Below are 21,780 nucleotides of genomic sequence, written 5' to 3'. Positions count from 1 at the left end.
AGGAAGGAGAGGAGGAGAGGGTTCTTGTAAGTATAAGGCCCAGATGGTCTTCCACCCTCGTTAAACAGGATCGATCGCCATGGGGACATTTCACAGCACACTGTCTATACTGTCACTACTATCACCCACACACACACACACCAACACACACATACACCAACACAAACACCACACTACAGTCATACTTTCACTGACTAACCATCATTCCTAACAAACATGTTCTCATCCAGGTGCTTAACTGTTTAGAGCTTGGTCTGGTGGTGGAAGGTGTGTTTGTGTTCAGTAGGCTCAAACACCTTGTCTCTCTATCAGAAACCATGATGTTTCTGTGTAAGCTGACAGGTAAAACGACACAACTTGTTTTAACTCTGTGTCTGTGTGTGTGTGTGTGTGTGTGTGTGTGCGCGCGCGCGAATCTTTCTCTGAAACAAGTAGTGACAATGTTGAGTGACGAGTAACATAACACTAAAACAGATAGTGCTCAATGAGAGGATTGAAAGGCACACACACACACACACACAGAAGGAGCTGTCAGTCTCTGCCAGCCAATCGATCAGCGCTGACAGATAGCAGTTACCCCTGAGGCTTCATTAGAACTCCCATTAGAAGACACTCACACACATAAACATACAAACACACACACACACACACACACACTCATGTTTGTTTATATATCCTTTTGGGGACCTGAATCCTTACCCTAACCCAGAAATCCATGTACCCTAATCCCTACACCTAAACCTAACCTAAACTCTAACCCTAACTTTAACTATCCCCTTACTCCTTACCTTTTATGCCTAAACGTCATCCAGCCACAATGCTTGACCCTATCCCTTAACCTAACTAGTAATGCCAAACCTGAAAACAACCTTCAATTCTAATACTGTGTCCAATAGTGTTTTTCCTAAACCCATCCTCTAGTCTGGGTTGGCCAAAATACCTTTTGCAAACTGATTGTTCAGGTTTTACATTTGGTCCCAACAAGTAAAAATTCAGGGGTATAATTTGGGGTGTGATGTAGTATTCATGAGATCCATTGGTACCCCGCTGAAGCACTTCCTGTCCTACTGAGACACTCTTCTTGGATTACACTCAGACAAACTGCACCTGCGTCCTGCCACCCAGATACACTCTCAAAACAGACTGACATCAATTACAGATTGACATCGAGACAACAATATATCATTGTGGTGTGATGTGGGTGTCCAGACTTTCCAAGTCTGCTCAGCTCCACCCCCTCAATGTCAGTTGTGGCTCTACCTTTCTGCTGCGGGATTCTCCCTTTGGGACACACAGACACACGTTCACACTCGGGGAGCCCCCTACAGGCTCAGTGTTCGAGGCCATGTCATAAATAGAGGCCTCCCCAAACACACTCACCAGCCACAACAGGATGTGTGTGTTTGTGTATGTATATGAGTTATTATTAATGGCAAAGGGGCAGAGGGGTAGATCTGATTATCTCCCAGCAGGCTATGGGGCGCCTGGAGCAATGCACTGCTGCTTTATCTACCATCCCATCACACACACACACATTTTGTATTTTAGTATCATTGTGGAGACCCAACAAATGATTTCAATAATTTCATTATTTTATCAACTTTTATCCTAATACTTTAGCTAAACCCCTAAACCTAACCTAAACCCTAATTCAGACCAAACTGTAAATATAACTCCAAAGTCACAAGTATATTAAAATAAGGAGCCCCACACCACACAAAAACACACGCACACAGTGTACTGTATAAACCCAAAACATTACTTCCATTCAAAATCACATTTTCTGTAACCATAATTGTTCAACAAAAAATTAACACTAATTGCAACTTTTACCCTAAAACCAACTCCTAAGCTGGACATTTTATTTTTCCTAATGGAGACCTGCAATTTTTGTTCCCCACCAGGTTAGTAAAATGTGAAAACACACACATACATGTTCACACACTCAAACACAATACATAACAATAAAGAGCCACAGGAGATGGCAAGTCCTTAATAATACAGCCTCCTACCCTACTGGCTGAGGCAGATCATGCACCTGGCACCACTCAACCCTCCTAGGAGCTCCATATCATAGTTTTGAGTATTTATCTTTGTGTGTGTGTGTGTGTGTGTGTGTGTGTGTGTGTGTGTGTGTGTGTGCGCGCGCGTGTGTGTTTATTTGTGTGCCTGCTCGCGCTCGTGTGATTGACTGAGTGGAAATTCCAGCTGTCCTTGCGCGTCACACATTGGTCGATTTTATTTGCCTGACATGATCAATATTGTGTATGCAATCAATATGGATACAACTTGTCGGAAGTTCAATTCTCGCTTTTGTAAAACTAAACCCTATCCATATACAATAAGTTAATTCTCTGTTTTACAAAGAAATACTAATCTCTTGGTATAATATTCACTATTAAATGTCATTCAGTAATCACTATCAATAATTGTGTCATGCAGTGGCGGACCGTTGTCTCTGTGGGTTTTTAGTCGGAAGTAATTCGTCTACGCACAAGGAAGAGAGTTGTTTACAAACAGAAGAGAAAGTTGGATTTGGAAACTCGACAGCTGGTTACAAAATAGGCTAGAATTTTGACACTCTGGTGGGTTTTAGATTAAGTAAGTAATATTTTCACGATCTGAAAGCGAAATATAATGTATGACAATTTCGAATTGTTATTCAGCTGCGATAGTTAATAACGTTACGTTAACTCACATGACATACGTCATTGGATTCCGATTTGACACTGACAGTTGAGTATGTTCATAAATACTGTAGTGCCAAGGTAGGTAGATAAGCTTTAATGTAACTCGGTGGAAATTGCGCTGTGCTGTAATTTATTACATTCCTTCTTGATACAGCAAGCAAAGGTATATGTTGTCATTTGTTCCAGCTGCAGTCACTAACGTCAACTGTAGGTGCTATCCGGGATCCATGCGCAGCGTGGGGTCGCGTTGAAGATACTGACCTAACGCGTCAACAGCTAGATAGCTAACTAGCTAGTTTACACAACTCGAGACAGACTGAGAGACATTATTCAGACCATACGCACGAAAAATCCAGTAAAGCTCCCTCCTAGCTCACAATGTTTTGTCTGATGTATTTGTTTTTGGATTGCAGGGAGGTGTAAGAGAGGTTGACATCAAGGTTAGGTGATGGTGATGAATAATATGATACCACATTGTATTTCTATACTTCCAACTTTCATCCAGACCGCTGAGTGAGAGTAATCAGAGCAGGTGTGTATAGTTGCGAGTGGAGGTCAGTCACACTGTGTGATTTGCCACCTGGGGTCAAAGTTCAGGAAGGATGTCAGAGGAGGGGGGCAAGTTGACGCTACGGCGCCTGGAGGGGCCAATCCACAAGTTCATTAAAGTAGCCCTGCCGACAGACCTAGAGAGATTACAGAGACACCATAACAATATACTGAAGGTAAAACTAAACCGTCTACTTCAAGTTATTCAACAGAAGCCAGACAAAAGACAAATAGCTGATTATTGTTTTACTGTGTTACAGTTCCAGCGTTGTGAACAATGGGATCGCCTTCATCAGGAGCACATTAATGCAAGCCGCACTGTGCAGGTAAAAAACTAAACACACAGACAACACACTGGCCTTGTGCCGAATGTATATGTTGTGAGACGTGGCTGTGTTCCTGCTGGAGCTACAGGCATGTATGTCATATTGAGTGTGCAGTCTATACGGTGTGTGTGTGTAAAGCGCTGCAAAGTGGGTTTTCACAATGAAACCACAATATCTCAGAAGGAGACAGATTCACCCTGACCCCCACTTCCACACACACCCAATTTCTACCAGATCCCATAGGGGACTCAGAGTGCTTTCCTGTGTCTATTTGGCATGAGTGTGTTTTCTGTTCCCTGGGCTGGGTGTGTGTGCATGTATCTGTGTAAGTAACCTGAAGAGGGCTGGTCTGACACAGGGACAGTATACAGAGAGAATGAGCAGATTTAAAAACTGCAAAATAAATAAAAAGACATAGGGAAGGAGAGAAAAGATGAGAGGGAGAGAAACATCTCTCAAGACAGGAAGTGAAATAACAGGAAGTGGGCTTCTCTGCTTTCTATTTTTCTCCAGGCACTCCACTATTTTAATCCGTCACTCACTTACTCTTTCCTGTGGATGTTATTCACCGGTGTTTGTGTTTTAGCATCATGTGTGTTTGGTTCAGCCCTGGTGTTTATCTGGAAAACTGGAGTTCTGCTGTCCCTGACTGACTGACTGACTGACAGACAGACAGCTGCATGAGGGGACCGCCCCATCCTTATTTCCTTCCTCAAGTGAGAAAAAACAGTGTGATATCACACACACGACTACAGTACACATTTCTAGAAATACGTCTGTATTTCTAGAAATGTCTTTTTGCCCATTTTATCAGACACGTTTAACCAGCCTTCCTCAGCATCAAATAAAGGAAACTCACCTGTTGCTGTTCTTGTTGCTGACATTTTGTTTGAGTGTGTGTCTGTGTGTGCATACGTGCATGCATGCACAGTCTGTCAAGTGTATGCTAACAGGTTATTAGCAATCTGACAGGTGTGCCTTCCCGTGGTCTTAGCAGATCATTGCTAATCCAGTCTGCAGTTGTGTGTGTGTGTGTGTGTGTGCTCGCGTGTGCTCGCGTGTGCTCGCGTGTGCTCGCGTGTGCTCGTGTGTGCACGCATGTGTGTGTGCGTGCATGTGTGTGTGCGCATGTGTGTGTGTGCGTGTGTGCGCATGTGCGCACGCGGTGCTGCAGAGGGTGTGTGTTTATTCATCTAATTAGTGTGAGAGTGGGAGCATCTATTGGCTGTGACCTCATGACCCTTATTCTGCTCTGCCCTGGGGGCTGATGGGTAGGCTGTAATCCTGCCTGTCATCCCCACAGCACTACCCCCTCCTCACCCTCCTCTCAGCCGAGGCTCTGACACCTGTCTTTATTAGATGTCTTTCTTTCCTGTGTTTCTACACCTGTCTGTCTTTCTCCTGTGTCTCTTTTTAATTTCATCTATTGTATGACATTATGAATCTCTCTATCTCTCTCTCTATCTATATCTATCTCTCTCTCTATCTCTGTCTCTCTGTCTCGGTGTAGCAGTTGAGGGCAAATGTTAGAGAGATGGAGAAGCTGTGTGGGCTTGTCCGCCCAGAAGATGGCCCCACTCTGGAGAGGCTAGTTCAGCCAATCCGGGATCGAGCGTCCACTGCCGCCCAGGACTTCCTGCTCATGCATTCTAACCCTGTTCCTCTGCCACATGCACAATGCCCCCCAGAGTCTTCAGGTAGCCCAGCCCTCTTCAACATCACTCCATTCTACGGCAGCCCTGGTAGCCTCCTGTATAAGAAATTGCTTGTTTTGAATTGGACAATTTCAAAGGCAGTAAGATGTCAAAAGGTAATAGTTACCACTTATCTTGTCCGTCAGGTGGTTCCCATGGTGATGACCTGGGTGGGGAGCCTTCTCATGTCAGTCAAACGCAGCTCCTCCTCCCAGTCATCCCCCACAATGAGAGTGCTGCTGAATCCTGGGACACTCTGGAGGAGGTGGGAACATAATAAGATATTTGACTGTATCTTTGACATCTTGTGTACAACAGTTAAGTTAATGTGTGTTTGTGTATGTCAGGACCTGAAGGAGCTCAATGGTTTGGTGACAGAGTTCTCCATGCTGGTCCATGTGAGTACATCCCCGGTCTTTGTGTCTGCTTGGTGGGTATTGAGACAGGGTGGATGACAGGAACAGGGCAACATAACACAGTAAGCCTAAAGTGGCTACAGTAACCGTGTCGTTAGCCGGCCATTGACAGAGACTGTAGCGAGAGAGCTAGCCTAGCCTAGCCTAGCCTAGCGTCTGTGCTTGTTTTCCTGTGCTTGGCTCCTTAGAGAGATGGTCACAGGTTAACTGCGGGGCTGCAGGCAGGTGTACGGCTGGGGGAGGGTGCTGGAAAATGGGCCCCCGGGAGAGGAGGGGGGAGAGGGGCGGTGTATCCATGGGGAAGAGAGTGGTGATGGTGTCATGGGGGAGAACCGGGGCACCTGGGCGTATGGTGGACCAGAAGGAGAACAGATGACTCTGAATATCACTCTTATCCTCTTGTGGAGGGAGGGTTTAAAACTGTGAAGGGGCGGGGGGCTTCAGAGAGGAGGGATAGAGACTGGTTTCCTAATCCCTCAAGGGTTCAGGGAGGTTTTTAGTGATATCTGCAGGCTAAAGTGTTTGACTGCTACAATTAGGAGTTTTGGCATGGCAATATATAAGGATTTAGTTCTTAAAAAATCCTCTGAAGAGGGGAAAGGTTTGTTGGCGTGTGACTTGATTGAACCATATTATGGGGTAAATGTGCTATGATTGGTTGAAATTGCGAGCCCTCCTAAATGCACTGCAGTGATGGGTCACTTGTGTGCAGCGGTAATGGGATGATTTGGCTGTTTTATGCAGAAATAGCGAGTGATTCGTTGGATATACAAGCCCTTGCTTATTATGTGGGGAATTGTTGATTTTTGCTAAGAATTCTGCAATCACAGAATCCCGGGGGGTGGGTTGGGGGTTGTGTGTGTGTGTGTGTGTGTGTCAGAGGAGAGAGCATAGAGATGTTATTAGTCTGTTGTCTCTCTTGGGTGACTGGTTTCATTCAGGGACCAGTACTCAACCTCTCAGCTCACGGTAAACACTTGTGTGTGTGTGTGAGTGTGTACCTGGGGATTTCAAAGAGGATTGGAGAGAGTTTTGAGAGCCAGAGTAGGGCAAAAACAGTCACAGTGTTTAGCAGCAGCCTGCCAGTGTCTGGCTGAATCGCTCTTCTCCCTAGGACTCTCTCACACACACACACACACACACAGGCTTTCTAGAGCCTAGCAGGTTCTCCACCAGACATCCATCCGGGAGGTCAATAGAGGGAGGGATGGTGAAGACGTGGAAACGTGAGGGAGAATGATGGACTGAGTGGCCAGTGAGAAAGAAGGGCGAGAGGGATGGATGGTGTCCAGCACACACAGAGAGACAGGGACAGCTGCCACTCTGAATATTTCATGAGTTCCTCACAATACACCCCCCTGCTTCCCCACCCCAATATAATCTCCCCTGCCCTGACCCTCCCCTCCCCCACACACAGACACACACCCTGACTTCCCCAAATCTGTGGTGCTGTGTGTAGAGGGACCAAGCTAGAGTGTCTCCAATGTATAAATTGTGTGTGTGTGTGTGTGTGTCAGTCTCAGCAGGAGAAGATTGACAGCATCGAGGAGAACGTCAACACAGCAGCAGCTAACGTGGAGGAGGGAACCAGGAGCCTCGGAAAGGTGCCTGTGTGTGTGTGTGTGTGTGTGTGTGCGCGCACTTGTGTGTGGTGTTTGGGGATCGATGGCACTTTGCCTCTCAGCCATTCTACAGCGTTTGTCCCTATTGATCCAGCAGAATACGGAGGAAAGCTGCAATTAAGGAAATAAAGAGAGCGATTGAAAGGGGGGGGGGGGGTTAAGAGGTAGAGTGATGGAGGTTAGAGGGGGGTGGAGTCGGGTGGAGTCGGGTGGAGGCTGAAGTGTGTGTGAGGCAGTGTGTGGGTGCAGGCTTTGAGGAAAGAGAGGAATGGCTGTTTAATACTGTTTGGGCTGCTGGTTGACACACACACCAGGCGTGGGTTCACATGCATGTGTCTTTTAGTGTTTGTTATTTAAATGTATAAGTTGTTGTCTTTTTATTTTACAACCCCGTTTCTAAAAAATGTGGGATGTAAAATGCAAATAAAAACAGAGTGCAATGATGTGCAAATCATTAATCCCCGTATTTAATTGAAAATAGTTCAAAGACAATAAACAAATGCTGAACCTGAGAAATTGTATTGTTTTTGGAAAAATACTTGCCCATTTGGAATTTGATGCCAACAACACATTTAAAAACAAGTTGGGACAGGGGGCAATGTTTTAAGCGTTTGGGAACTGAGGAGACCCAATTGCTGTAGTTTTGAAAGTGAAATGTTTTCCTATTCTTGCTTGATGTAGGATTTTAGCTGCTCAACAGTTTGGGGTCTCCTTTGTCTTAGTATTCGTTTCATAATGCGCCCAATGTTTTCAATGTGTGGCGGATCTGGACTGCAGGCAGGCAAGTTTAGCACCTGGACTCTTTTACTCCGAAACCAATGTGGTTTGGCATTGTCTTGCTGAAATAAGCAAGGCCATCCCTGTACAAGACTTTGTCTGGATGGCAGCATATGTTGCGCCAAAACCTGTATTTTTCAGCATAAATGGTGCCTTGACAGATGCAAGTCACCCATGCCATGTGCACTAATGCATCCCCGTAAGGATGCTGGCTTTTGAACTGTGTGCTGATAACAAGCCAAATGGTCCTTCTCCTCCTTAGTCTGGAGGACGTGGCGTCCATTATGACCCAATTTTTTGGGGAATTGTCAGACCACAGGACAGTTATCCACTTTGCCTCAGTCCATCTTAAATTAGCTCAGGCCCAGAGAAGGCAGCAGTGTTTCTGGATCTTGTTTATATCTGATTTCTTCTTTGCATGGTAGTTTTAACTTGCATTTGTGGATGCAGCGATGTACTGTATTCACAGACAATGGTTTTCGGAAGTGTTCCTGAGCCCATGCAGTAATGTCTACTACAGAATCGTATCTGTTTTTAATGTAGTGCCGTCTGAGGGCCCGAAGATCAAAACCATCTAATATTGGTTTTTGGCCTTGTCCCTTGTGTACAGAGGTTTCTCCAGATTCTCTGAATCTTTTATTGATATAATGTACCATAGATGATGAGAACCCCAAAATATTTTTACTCTGAGAAACGTTCTTCATAAATTGTTGCACTATTTGACTTCGCAGTCTTTCACAGAGTGTTGAACCCCTCCTCATCTTCACTTCTGAAAGACCCATCCTCTCTGGAATGATCTTTTAATACCCAGTCACTTTACCGACCTGTTGCCAATTGACCTGATTATTAGTGAGATGTTCCACCAGTTTATTTTTTATTTTATTTTTTTGCATTACACAACTTTTTCCGTCTTTTGTTGCCCCTGTCCCAGCTCTTTTTTAAATGTGTCAAAGTGGCCATATATTTTTCAATAAACAATAATATGGGGTTTAAATGGTTTGCACATCATTGCATTCTGTTTTTCTTTTCATTTTACACAGCGTTTTCCAACTTTTTACATTTTCCAACTTTTTTGGAAAATTTGTTGTAGTATTTTCAGACGGGGCCCATATTCTTTCCAGTCCAGTACATAAGAATCTGAACAGTGGCCCTGGAACAGTGGCCCTGGAAATGGCCTGGCGACATCATGTGGTTCAACCAAAATGAAATGCAATTTGTTAATATTACTAAATAACATAATTTTCCCCCATGTGTCATGATATATTACAGTAATACAGAGTACAGAGTAGAGGACCCTCCATCAGCAGAAAGATAATCATATCTCCCACATGATATAACATCTCTATTGTTTGTCGTGACAGAGGATCATTTTTAATGTCAAACGGTGTGCAACCACTAAAATCCTATTATGTTGGTGCAGAATTAAAACAATTTTAAGGGTGCACATGATTCCGATCTCCTCTGTGCTTGGGGCTTCAACAAAATTGAGAATATGCATGCAATTCCCCTATTCCTAGACAGTTCAAGTAGGATCAGATACTATTTGTTGACACTCCAAGCTGCTAGATGACATATTAGTCTAGCCATTTAGTTCACCCCAAGCCAGCCTGATATCCATGTGTTTTCTGGGCCTTCTGCTGGGTCTCATCACATTAAACTATTGAGTCCTTCAGGCTGTTGCTTTGGGCTAATTGTGTGTGTGTGTGTGTGTGTGTGTGTGTGTGTGTGATGTGAGTGTGTGTGTGTGATGTGAGCACGTGTTTATATGTTCTGTGAGTTGTGTAGATGGAGCAGCATTGTTTTTTATAAAATGTGTTATCGGCCATCAATCCTTGTGCCATTATTCACACACACACACACACACACACACACACACACACACACACACACACACACACACACACACACACACACACACATGTACAGTCACACAGACAGACATACACAGAAGCCTCTCTGCTTTATAAACACCCTGTGCTCCGCGCTTTCAACTGACCTGTTGAATTGAAATGACCTTTGCTACCTTCAGAGGAGGGGGTAGGAGGCAGTTTCAACCTGGTTCAATAGTTAACTCTTAATAAAGCGTGGGAGGGGGTCGTGTGTCTGCGTGCTGGAATGTTCAGACGAGTCCCTCATTTACGGCCATCAGCCTAGAGAAGCATCTTCCTCTCTGAAGATAACAGCTATAATACACGCAGACACAACTCATTTCAGTTTAATTTTTTTTTTTTTATAAATGTGGATAATTAAAATGTACAGCTTTGATGGTGTGTTTGTGTGTGTTTGCAAGCATGTGTGTACGTGTGTACAATTCTCTGTGTATGTGTGTGTGTGTGTGTGTGTGATCATGAAAGGCCAGGCAGATCTGACGACTTATCTGACAGACTGTGTGTCTTAGAACATCAAATAACCGCCCCCCTCCCCCAAGTTGGTACGTTGGTGTATTTGTTATTGACTGTTTCTGTGTGTGTTGTATGTGAGTTGATTCATCCCTACTGAAGTTACTACTACTTTCCTCCTCTTTTCAGTTGAATTTCCAAATCTTAACTGGCCTGGATAATCTAAGAGAAATAGGCCTGGATTTAGTGTGATCAAGCATTAACAGGCACATTGAATTGGGATGTTGTTTCGCCAGGTTGTGTGTTGACCTCCCTGTCCTCCTTCACAGGCAGCGGGCTACAAGCTGGCTCTGTTACCGGTGGCGGGGGCTGTGTTAGGAGGGGTGTTGGGGGGTCCACTGGGTCTACTGGCTGGATTCAAGGCAGTCGGGGTGGCAGCAGCGCTAGGAGGTGGGGCTCTGGGCTTCGCTGGGGGGAACCTGGTCCAGAAGAAACGCAAAGCCCGAGTGGAGTTACAGATGAAACAACTGACCGCCCCTGTGCCAGAACCTGAACCCCGGCTGGACAAGGACAAGTGATTGGTCACCTCCTGACCCCTGACCTTCAGGAGCCTCTACTGGTCCACATTGTGCATCAGTCTGACACCACGGAACCCAACCAGTGGTTGAGGCAAGGCCTGCACACAGACACCTTCCTCCAAACTAGCTGACCACCCAGGACTGTCTGCTTGTTTGACCAGTGTAATTGGCTCTCGTCACTGTGGTCAGAGGAACACCTGCTCACTGCCAGAAGACGGGAGATCTGCCAAGAGACTGCGACAAGACGCCGGCCACTAGGATCGGACACTACCCAAAGGTGGGACTTAAAATCCGGAAGGTCTTGTTGAGGACGTGAGTGTTGAACATTGGTATGAATGCTAGTTGAGTGAGATGTGTGTACGCAGTGTCTTTTGTTTGGCTTTGTGTTGAATACTTTAAGGACTGGTGTCGTGGACACAGATTAACGGACACCTATCTACCTTAGTTCAAGACTAGGTGTAATCTTTGTTCACAAAACTGGTCCTAGGTCTATGAATATGTATTCACTAAATTATTTGGTGCATTATTGGTAGCAAACACTACAAACCCTGCCTGACTGGGTAACACAAGCCTTGCTTTTGGGTGCCTTTATCTTACAGGAGGAAAGATGGTCATGACTGTCTCTTACTATCTAAATGGAATCCATTACAATTAGTATTTACCTGTAGAACATTTTATTTATAATGACCCAAACTTGGTAACATTTAAATACTTTTTGATTAGGCATTAGAAAAAGATTAAAATGATCCATCAGACACATTTGATCTGACTCACACATCTTTTGTCAATGGTGAGATTAATGTAATTGAGAAAACAAGTGTCCAGTGTACACTGAACAAAAATGTAAATGCAACATGGAACAATTTGAATGTTTTTGGTGAGATACAGTTCAAATAAGGAACCAGGAAATTAAAATCCATTTCAGTCTGGCCCCAATCTATGGATTTCACATGAGCATTTGCCCACTGAAATCAGTAATGACACCAAACTGCCGTCAGGTCAAGACCCTGGTGAGGACATCAGTCATGCAGATGCAGAGCTGAGGCTTCTGACAGTTTGTGCAGAGACACATTATAATGAGTTGTCAGGCTGGCTGGTCCCAGATGACGCTGCAGTTGAAGCTGAATGTGGAGGTCTTGGGCTGGCCTGGTAACACATGGTCTGTGGTTGTGAGGCTAGTTGGACGTGCTGCCTTTGCAGCAACTTATGGTAGAGAAATGAACATTCAATTTCCTGGTGGACGTTTAGTCAGCATGCCAATTCCACACTCCCTCAAGAGCTGCCACGTCTGTGCCATTGTGTTGTCACAAAAAAAACAATTTGAGCCTTTTATTGTCCCCAGAACAAGTGGCACTGCGATCATCATGGGGTTTGTTCAGTTTCTTGTTATCTGTCTGATAGGCAGATTATTTTGGCAAAGGAGAAATGCTCAGTGATGTAAACACTTTCACTGAAAATATATAGAGAAATAAGCTTTTTTATGCAATTGGATATTCTCGGGATCTTATGTCAGCTCATGACACACATGGCCAACATTAAATGTTGTGTTTAGATTTTTGTTCATTTCATTATCCTGTAAATATCCTTTCTGTATTTTAAGGTGATCAACTAGAATGTCTAAAGTATCTGTAATCTTATTACAGTATTTCTGAGGGTAATTTAATTTGTTTGCTTTTTGCAATCCATTACCCACCAACACTGCACACACACACACACACACACACCCACCCCAAAGCTGGACAGCCTGACTTTAGCAGTCGCCCTCTCAGTCTTCCGCTCCAGTCCATGAACTCTCATTGATGTTTGCGTTCATGTGAGCCTGCCGATATGTCTACTGCTCCGCTCAGAGTACACAGCTCATTACCCGGAGAGAAGAGGAGGTATAAACACCAGTAAATGTCAAGCCTGTGTCCCTGCCTGAACCTTGCTGGAGAGGCCTGCTCTCTCTTCTCCGACAGAAGTGTGTGTGTGTGTGTGTGTGTGTGTGTGAGAATTTGACAGATTGGGTGGCAGGGAGAGGTCAGGGGGACAGACCTCCCCGGGTCAGTGTGCCTATTAACGTGACGTTCAGAACGTGACGATCGCTCAGCTTGTTATAGTGGTGTGTGGGTGGGTGGGTGGGAGAGGCCCGAGGCCTTAAAGGGTTACCTGGGAGACATGTCCTCTATGAAACAGTGAACCCTTGACCTATGAACTCGGATCAGAACATACTCCGTGAGGATGCTCTTTTCTCTGTGCTGCTTTTCTGCTGTTTTGCGTTGCCAAAGAAAACCAATAAAACCTGACTCTGATGAAAGAACGACGCGTGTCAAGTGATTATTATTTTTTTTTTTTATATATGTAGAATTGCACTGAAAGAAATCGACGCAACACGCCAGATCCTGTAAAATGGTTTAATTTACCCTTTTCATTTTTTTGCTTTTCTCCCTCTGAGATGAATGATGTAAAAATGACATCCCTACTGCCCTCTCCCTAGCGCCTACGTGGAACAACACATAAAAAAACAAACCCTGTCTTGTTAAAAGATCTCTCCCTCTGTGACTGGGCTGTACACACGATACCATGAAGAAACAGCCTGCATTTCAATAGCCTAGGTCTTCCTCGCCACATCTCCTTTCAATGTTTCACTTGAACAGACTGACATGGGAAAGTAGGATAATCTGGTCATTGTCTGCCATATTGCTTTGCACCTGGGTGGGCCTGTTTCTTCTGCCTCCAGACAGGTTGGGAAGGACAGGAAGCCACAGCAGCTCAGAGTGACTGTCTCTTTCAGTGGACTGTTCCCCTCCTGTCCTCCAGAGCAGCAGTGACTAACTGACACCACTCAGCCTTTATCAGTCAGTATTGCAGACCCAGGGCACGTTCAAGTACAAACCGGAGACAATGCTTTCTAACACACAATGAAGACAAACGTTTAAATATTAGACAGGTTAAAGTAGTACCTCCCTCAACATTTTCTCCTGCTTTGTGCCTCTTGAAGGTGACTCAAAGGGGAGTAGGCTCCCTGGGCAGTCAGTCACAAGATTCCCACTTTATTAGCTTAGTACCAGGGAGAAGTACGCATCTCAACACTCTACAATGTGTCCATCTCATCGCCTTGTCTTTTTATACTAATTTAAAATGGTAACTGGTGGAAGCAGCATGGTGGATACCTGCCAGGAATATGCTTTCCTATCAGTTTAGATGAAAGGGGTCAAAGTATTGAAATGCAGACAAGACACTGTCCTCCAGGACTGGAACCGTCTTCCACCCAAACCGGACTGAACAGGACTGAACCGGACTGAACAGGACAACCCACAGATGAGAACCAAGATGAGACTGAACGACTGGAGCAAGGGATCACACTCGTCTGTTTTGATACAAAAACAGGGTGATAAAAAAAAAAAATCTACTGTAACTTGTGTATTTAATTTAGACCAGAATCATATAGACCGATGCCCACTCAGCAAAAACATATTTACAAGCTTCAAAAATAAAAGTAAAAACGCTTATTTGTCCTAATACAACCTACAGACCCCCAACACCCACGCCCTCCCACACACAATGTTCTTCTCTCCTCATTTTTATCCAAAATAAAAAATTGTACACGTAAGAGTTATGAAAATATAGGTTATTCCAACACGACTGTCGTGGACTGAACTCTTCATCTCTTGTCCTCCTCTCTTTCTAGTGGGGGTGTTGGGGGGGGTGAGTTGGGGGGTGGATCTCAATTGCATTACCTTGACTCCTCACGTCTCCTCTGCTTGCTTCCTTCTAAATTCCCACTGGATGAGACCCTGCCCTCTGGCCTTCTCACCCAATGGATTTGAGGGAAGGCGCGGGGAAACAAGAGAATGCACTTGAGATACTCCCAGGGTGTTGCTGTCTTGTCCCGCTGGCCTGTCCAGACCCCGATCACTGACTCCAGGGTGTGACAAGGGAGTCTTGAGTCAAAGGTCTGGGTCACAGGTCGTGTCGAGGTGTCAACATCGTCACAGTTCGTCGCGGTCTCTGAGGAGTGTGTAGCGAGTCTCGCTGGGGGCCAACTTCTGGAAAGAACTCTCCGGAGGGTTGCTGGCCATCTCAGCTACATCCTCCTGGTGAAGATAACAGACATTGAAATGACATCATACAACACAAGGAGGGCGGACCAGTATGCTAGTGGGGGTTTTCCCACCTGTCCAGGTGTGCTGTCTGTAGGGTCAGGACCATGGTGGAACTCTCTGTGTAACTTCCCAGAGTGGAGGTCCAGAACAAACTGCCTCAGCTTCCCAGGGACTCTACACAACACACACACACACGACCAATTCCATTATTGAAGTGTGGTTAATAACAAAGGGTCATAAACTGATATCACATCAGAGCTGGTCCCCTTTCAAAGCGGTCTCTGCAGATTAGAGGCGACGGCTGACACCAGCGCTCACACTAATGAAATAATTAGATCTCTGTGACATGGAGAGAGAATGCAAACACACACACACACACACACACACACACAACTAGAGGAGACCGGAGGATGTGATGTAATCAGCTGAACCGGGTGTGGGACCTCAGGGCCCTGTCTGATCACAGCATGGGGGGGGGGGGGGGGGGGGGTGAGTGGTGGGGCCGAGGTTCCAGGATGGGGGGAGAATAGATTATATTAAATTAAATTAGATTAGTTAACACTAATTGCACGTGCCAAATCATATCACATTAGCTCAGATGTTGCGGGCCATTAATAGAGGAATGATCTCAAAGGTGTGACATTTCTATTGTAATCCCTGGACTGTGTGTGTACCTTGGAATTTATTAGATTTGACAATTGCAGACTTTAAACATCCATATGTAAATAATCTTATGACAACCATAATGAATCTCAAATACTGTCACTTAAGTCACACACAAATAACACACAGGCAGTGTTGAGAAAATGTTAAAACTGGCAACGCAGTGGTCTGTAACAAAATTGTCAATGTCAGATCATGAGATTGCTTAATGTTTATCTTTTATTTTAACATACGATTCAAGTTATGCTTTTTGAGATTTTACAGAGTGTAGAGTTATATATCTATGCTCCATACACACACACACACACACACACGTTTTAAAGAGAATTGGGTTGGATTTGAACCTATGCTGCAGAAGCATGTGCACTGGATGAAAGTGGCCTACACTACAGGACCACGCTAGACTACAGGACCACGCTAGACTACAGGACCACGCTAGACTACCGGACCACGCTCCACTACCGGACCACGCTCCACTACCGGACCACGCTCCACTACCGGACCACGCTCCACTACCGGACCACGCTCCAATACCGGACCACGCTCCAATACCGGACCACGCTCCAATACCGGACCACGCTCCAATACCGGACCACGCTCCACTACCGGACCACGCTCCACTACCGGACCACGCTCCACTACAGGACCACGCTCCACTACAGGACCACGCTCCACTACAGGACCACGCTCCACTACAGGACCACGCTCCACTACAGGACCACGCTAGACTACAGGACCACGCTAGACTACAGGACCACGCTAGACTACAGGACCACGCTAGACTACAGGACCACGCTAGACTACAGGACCACGCTAGACTACAGGACCACGCTAGACTACAGGACCACACTAGACTACGTCTAGTTAAGGGGTTTAAACCTGAGCAGTGACAGAAAGTAAAGACGTGATACTTACTCTATGTCTCTGAACTCGGGGAAGACATACATGTGTCTGAAGGAGTCTATAGCAATGACAGGACAGTCTGCTGGAGTCTTCTGGATGTGCAACAGTGGGTGACGGAACTTATCGCAGTCCGCATGGAGGAAGTTTATAGAACCTGGCAAGTGGACACAGTTGATCAGAACATCACTGATGAGAACGGTTTAACAGAAACTTAATAAAAAATAAAGGAAAATTCATCTTCCCTGGCTCAGAAGACAAAACACAACCACAACGATTCGAAGGGAAGACGTTACGGACGAGGGAGAATAGCCTGAACCTCCCCGGTGGTGAACAACGGCCAACGCTACCTTTCTCACTGATAAGCTGACGTGCCACCTCGTGCTGGAACTTCTCCAGGCTCTCCGTGTCCTCCTGCACGTGGAACAAGATGAGGAACGGGATTCCCTCTTCAGTCAGCTCCTGAAACCAACACACAAACAGGAAGGAGGAGAGCCAGGTCAGGATGGAGGAGAGCCAGGTCAGGATGGAGGAGAGCCAGGTCAGGAAGGAGGAGAGCCAGGTCAGGAAGGAGGAGAGCCAGGGGCATCCAGGATGTGTGTGTATCTTGGCCTGGTGTCTGATGAACCCAGTGGGTGTCACCCCAGGGCAACATTGGAAGAACACCACACCCACTTTATATGGTAATGGGGGTGTCGAACGGGGTGGGCTATTGTAAGCCAGTGGACGCCAGGCTTACAATAGCCCACAAGGCTTTTCCCAAAAGGCTAAATGAAATAGAGAGTACAAGAGGTAGAACGTACCTCTCCGTTTTCAAAGGTGATCTCACGGACCAGAGGGACACACTTGTCCTGCGCCCAAGCGTACGTGAGGTCAAAGTTGGTTAGCGATCCCAAATACACCATGTCAGGTACGGTATCCCCTACTGGCTTATAGATTACATTATCGCCGCTGAACCTCTCCGTCTGGGACACGTCGCTGCACGGGAGAGGGACAACGGTAATATGAGAACAAAGGTTTTCACCGAGCCGGGGAGCCACGGTCTGAGGGGAACTGATGCGACTCACCCGAAGGCCGCCAGAAACACACAGTCGTCTCTGAGGATGTTGGCCACCTTCTCAAACGTGTGGTAGTTGTCAGAATCCTTCTGTTCAAAGTAACCGATGACATTACGCTTGCTCCTCTGCGTAGAGTGAGGGAGAGAGATCGTTTTATCGTAACACATTGCATGAAGGCGTCAAAACCATCAATTTTGACCCAATATATCCAACATATAAATGAGGTTTAGAGGACAGTGTGATACAGAGGACACCTTCTAAACGGCAGGTGATGGTGCAACAACACGATGACCTGAACGTAGCCCATACTCACATCCACCGTGTTCAGCTCCTCTAGACTGAGTATCTCTTTAATGGGATCAATCTTCTGCTGTCGGATGAAGTCAGCGATGGCTGTCACTGACCTCTGACCCCTGTACTCCCTCTTCATCATCATCCCGTTCCGGAACAACTTCAGTGTAGGGTACTTACTGATCCTGTATCGCTGGGCTATGTCAGCTACAGAGACAGGGAAGACACAGTCACACAGAATCATAGAACGAGGGAAGGTGTGTGGGGGGGAGGGGGGGGTGATGAAGGAAATGGGGATGGAGGAAGAGAGACATGTGCAGAGAATCAGAGGACAGACAGAGGAGGATGGATAAATTGGCTGAAGGAGGGTAAAAGACAGAATGTTTCCAAAAACACAGCCATCACTCAGCCCCTGATCCTTCCGATGAAAGAAACCCCCCACTGAGAGTAAATATTCAGCTCTCTCTCTGTGTGTGTGTGTGTGTGTGTGTGTGGCAGGTGTCACTCTCTCTGCAGGGTGTCTCTAAGCTCCAGTCTTCACAGGCAGCAGCAGTTTTGTCATTAGTCTTCAAACAGTTTGCAGGTCATCAATAATTCCCTTTAATTTGTTTTATCTCAAAGGCTGTGCCTGGCAAAACCCTGTGTGTGTGTGTGTGTGTGTGTGTGTGTGTGTGTGTGTGCATGTGCATACACGCATGTGTGTCACTCACAGTGCTGGTCGCAGTCAACGCGCGCAAACACCACCTGAGTGACATCAGGAAACTCCTCCCTCACGATATTTGACGCCTCCTCAAAGATTGGATGAAGCATCTGACTAAACCGACACCTGGAATGGGTGGGGGGGTGTGATTGGTTTATCCACATGTGGAGGAACTGTTGTAGTTTAATTAGTTTGGCCACATTGCATTACCCTCCAACCCTAACGCCAATAACGGACCGTGTTTTAGCCACACAAACACCATCCCACCTGGTACGTGAGTTAAACACACTCAAGGCAAACAGCTGATGTGGACACAATGATAACGATGTTCTTAATTCGAGTTAATGTTGAAAAAGATGACAGACATCCACGGAAAGAAATAACATGCTTACCAGTCTGCGTAGAAATTGACCAGTGCCACCCCGGCATTGTCTGTGAGAAAAACAAACACCCGCTGTTTAACAACACCAAGCAGACATGAACTAGTCCAAGTCAATCTACACGGATAGGCGCCGCAGAACAACATTACTTAAAATCCCCTGCCACTCTGGTGTCATTCAGAGAGTTAAATAGCCACCACCACAAGGTGTGGATGACAACCAGACGCAGACGAAGGCAGAATGGACGGAGAGGACAGACAGGTGAGCATGACAAACAGATGTCTTACTGAGGATGTCTTCAATGTTTCCTGTGTCTAGACTGGTAATCTCAGCCTGGCCAGGAGTGGAGAGACCCGTCACCTAGTGAAATAAACAGAAGCACCCCTCAAATACATGTAATTAGCCCTTTTCAAAAACAACCACATCCGGTTTCCGATTAAGGCCCTACTTCCTCACAGCAACTACCAGCGAACCAAGGACAGTCAATGTCAATATATGATCTTCCAAAGCATTGCTCAACCCAGAAGTGTAGGCAGGAATACTTCGTCAGAAGGAACACTCTCTGGCTTTATCTCGATGGAGTTCACAGGCGTTGCCTCATCACACTACCGGTTCCTTGTGGCTGCAAGGCAAGAATATTTAACTGGAAACCACCCAACCAGGTGGTGTTTGGCGGTTCTAGCGCACTTTACAGGTGACAGTGACTCCATCGAGATAAGGCCGGAGTATGTTCCTTTCCTGCGAGTTAGTGTTTCCGTCTACTTAACTGAGTTAGTGACTTTACTGCTGCGTCATTTAGAAGACCCTAAAATCCTACTGTTCACATGAATTCCAAGGCAAACAAGTTTGAAACCGAAGAAAACTTTTTTTTTTAAATGTATTATTCCTTCTGAGTCATATTATGCTCTAGATATCTGATGGACATTTACTCCAAAGTTAATTTGTAAGAGTGGACTCTTGTATATGGAGGATTGTATTACTGGAAATGCTTGTCTGTTATTCCCAGCCATATCAACATTATTTCTCTCCATCTCAGCCAACAGCTCAGAGTCAGAAGACAGCACACTCAAACTGTCTACTATCACCATGACAGTAACTGAACACAGTAACAGGTCACATAATAACAGCGGAACCTAGGGCTAAGAAAAAAGGTCTTGAGCTAACACAGAATGAAGCACGGACATCCTCATGTCTTCAACCTAATGGAACAACAGACCATAAATCTCTCAGTAGCATCAGTAAATGAAGACACTGAGAGCAGAGTTCTTGTTTTTTTTTTTTAGAATGAGACGGACAAGCAGACAGGGATGTATTATAGTTTGTAGGAGTGTGGGTGTGTGTTTGAGTGCATGTTGGGTTAGACTGACAGTCGGGGTTAACAGGAAAAGCAGGATCTTCTGTGGTTTGTAATATGTACTGTAGCACTCTGAAGATGAGGTTGACCGATCGCAGATGTGATTCCATGTGCAAAATGTATGCACACTTTAACTGGGGTCTGCTATTACAGGACTAGTCAGACTATGTATGGTATGGTCACCTCACTCCAGCCTGGCAGGAACACGTACCTGTAGGTCTAAAACGGCTTCAGTTTAACACCACCAAGTAATAAAATAAATTGTCTCTGGCTTAACTAACTGGTGAAACAGGCTTATAGGATCAAAAAAACATATTGGTGAAAAAAAAAAAACATTTCTATAATAAGAAGACCCTATAAAAACCATGAACCATGGTGATAAACAAGTCTATGACATTTTTAAGATTCGTGGCTTACTGTAAAGAAAGTTTACACCACTACGCCTATATTCCGAGTAGCTGAAGAGAGCTGTGATCAGTTCCGGGTTCTCAACCAATAGGAATGAGCCACAACAGAGGAATTCGCCAACCGGCTCACTCATTCCGCAACATGACGGCCAAATTCACTAACTTACCGCGACTGTCCAACGACTTGGCAAACGATCTATATTAGAAAGCATGCCAATTACCATTATCAAAGTAGCTGGTTTACTGTGTTGATGGCTAGTTTGCCAGGTTAGGGAAGCATACCAGCTAGCCAATATAGCCTAGTATACCATACACTAGCTATGCGTTAGCTCGCACAATCAATCAGTGATCTGGCTTGAATATGATACTGTGTGAACTTGCAAACTCGTTAGCTAGCTTATTAATCTATATGACGAGCGATCACAGAGAAGTCCTATCTGCAATGTTTGCTAACAGTTAGTTAGCCAGCTAGCTAAATACTCATACCAAACAGGCTGTGAATAGCTAGCTGATTTAGAATTATTAACCCAATTCGCAGACTGGACATTTTAGCTAGCTGACTATTCAATATAAATAATATATTCATGATAAATTCATATTTATGTAGTAATTGACACACACTGAAAATAATGCTGATCAGGTTCGCAAACAAGCCGAAAGACTTGCTATCTAGCTAACCACCGTTCGCTAGCTAACGTGTGGAGCCAGACACCGCACTTCAAATATTAAGAGAAAGTGCATCAGCCGAAGTCCAAATTAAGCTCCTTACCAGCAGTATCGTGAAAAGGCTGCCCTCGAGAGAGGGTAATATTTGTGGCAGTTTCATTGTATAGTGGAGTTTGTTGAGGTTGTTCGGTCTTCCCTATCTCAAGACACCACTCTACTGCTGCGACAGGAAACGGACGGGTGCACAGAAGCACTACTGACCCGTGGTGACCACGGTAACACATT

General features: G+C 45.4%; 2 protein-coding genes across 4 annotated transcripts; one reads left to right on the top strand and one right to left on the bottom strand.

Annotated features, from left to right (window-relative positions):
• The first annotated feature begins 2,442 nt into the window (after nucleotides 1-2,442).
• Nucleotides 2,443-12,287, top strand: stx17 (syntaxin 17). 3 transcript variants are annotated; one of them, XM_010884711.5, is made up of 8 exons: nucleotides 2,443-2,601; nucleotides 3,196-3,415; nucleotides 3,500-3,565; nucleotides 5,079-5,262; nucleotides 5,406-5,524; nucleotides 5,607-5,657; nucleotides 7,193-7,279; nucleotides 10,743-12,287. In XM_010884711.5, exons 2-8 carry the CDS (start codon nucleotides 3,293-3,295, stop codon nucleotides 10,989-10,991), a joined length of 879 nt encoding a protein of 292 aa, XP_010883013.2. In that variant the 5' UTR covers nucleotides 2,443-2,601; nucleotides 3,196-3,292; the 3' UTR covers nucleotides 10,992-12,287. The 3 variants fall into 3 exon arrangements, with proteins under 3 accessions (XP_010883013.2, XP_010883012.2, XP_010883011.2); XM_010884710.4 differs by having other exon boundaries at nucleotides 2,445-2,585; nucleotides 5,076-5,262; XM_010884709.4 differs by having other exon boundaries at nucleotides 2,445-2,601; nucleotides 5,076-5,262.
• Nucleotides 12,288-13,370: 1,083 nt separating this feature from the next.
• erp44 (endoplasmic reticulum protein 44) lies at nucleotides 13,371-21,729 on the bottom strand. Its single transcript, XM_010884712.4, has 11 exons — nucleotides 21,599-21,729; nucleotides 19,356-19,428; nucleotides 19,081-19,120; nucleotides 18,699-18,814; nucleotides 18,011-18,195; nucleotides 17,707-17,822; nucleotides 17,443-17,617; nucleotides 16,990-17,101; nucleotides 16,655-16,796; nucleotides 15,148-15,250; nucleotides 13,371-15,067 (listed from the first exon to the last, which is right to left on the bottom strand). The coding sequence occupies exons 1-11, from the start codon at nucleotides 21,653-21,655 to the stop codon at nucleotides 14,963-14,965; spliced, it is 1,224 nt and encodes a 407-aa protein (XP_010883014.1). The 5' UTR covers nucleotides 21,656-21,729; the 3' UTR covers nucleotides 13,371-14,962.
• Nucleotides 21,730-21,780: the final 51 nt, after the last annotated feature.

The sequence above is a fragment of the Esox lucius genome, chromosome 20, assembly GCF_011004845.1.
Source record: "Esox lucius isolate fEsoLuc1 chromosome 20, fEsoLuc1.pri, whole genome shotgun sequence".
NCBI classification, from domain to species: domain Eukaryota; kingdom Metazoa; phylum Chordata; class Actinopteri; order Esociformes; family Esocidae; genus Esox; species Esox lucius.
Note: the sequence above shows the minus strand (reverse complement) of the source record. Positions and strands in the feature narration are given on the sequence as shown.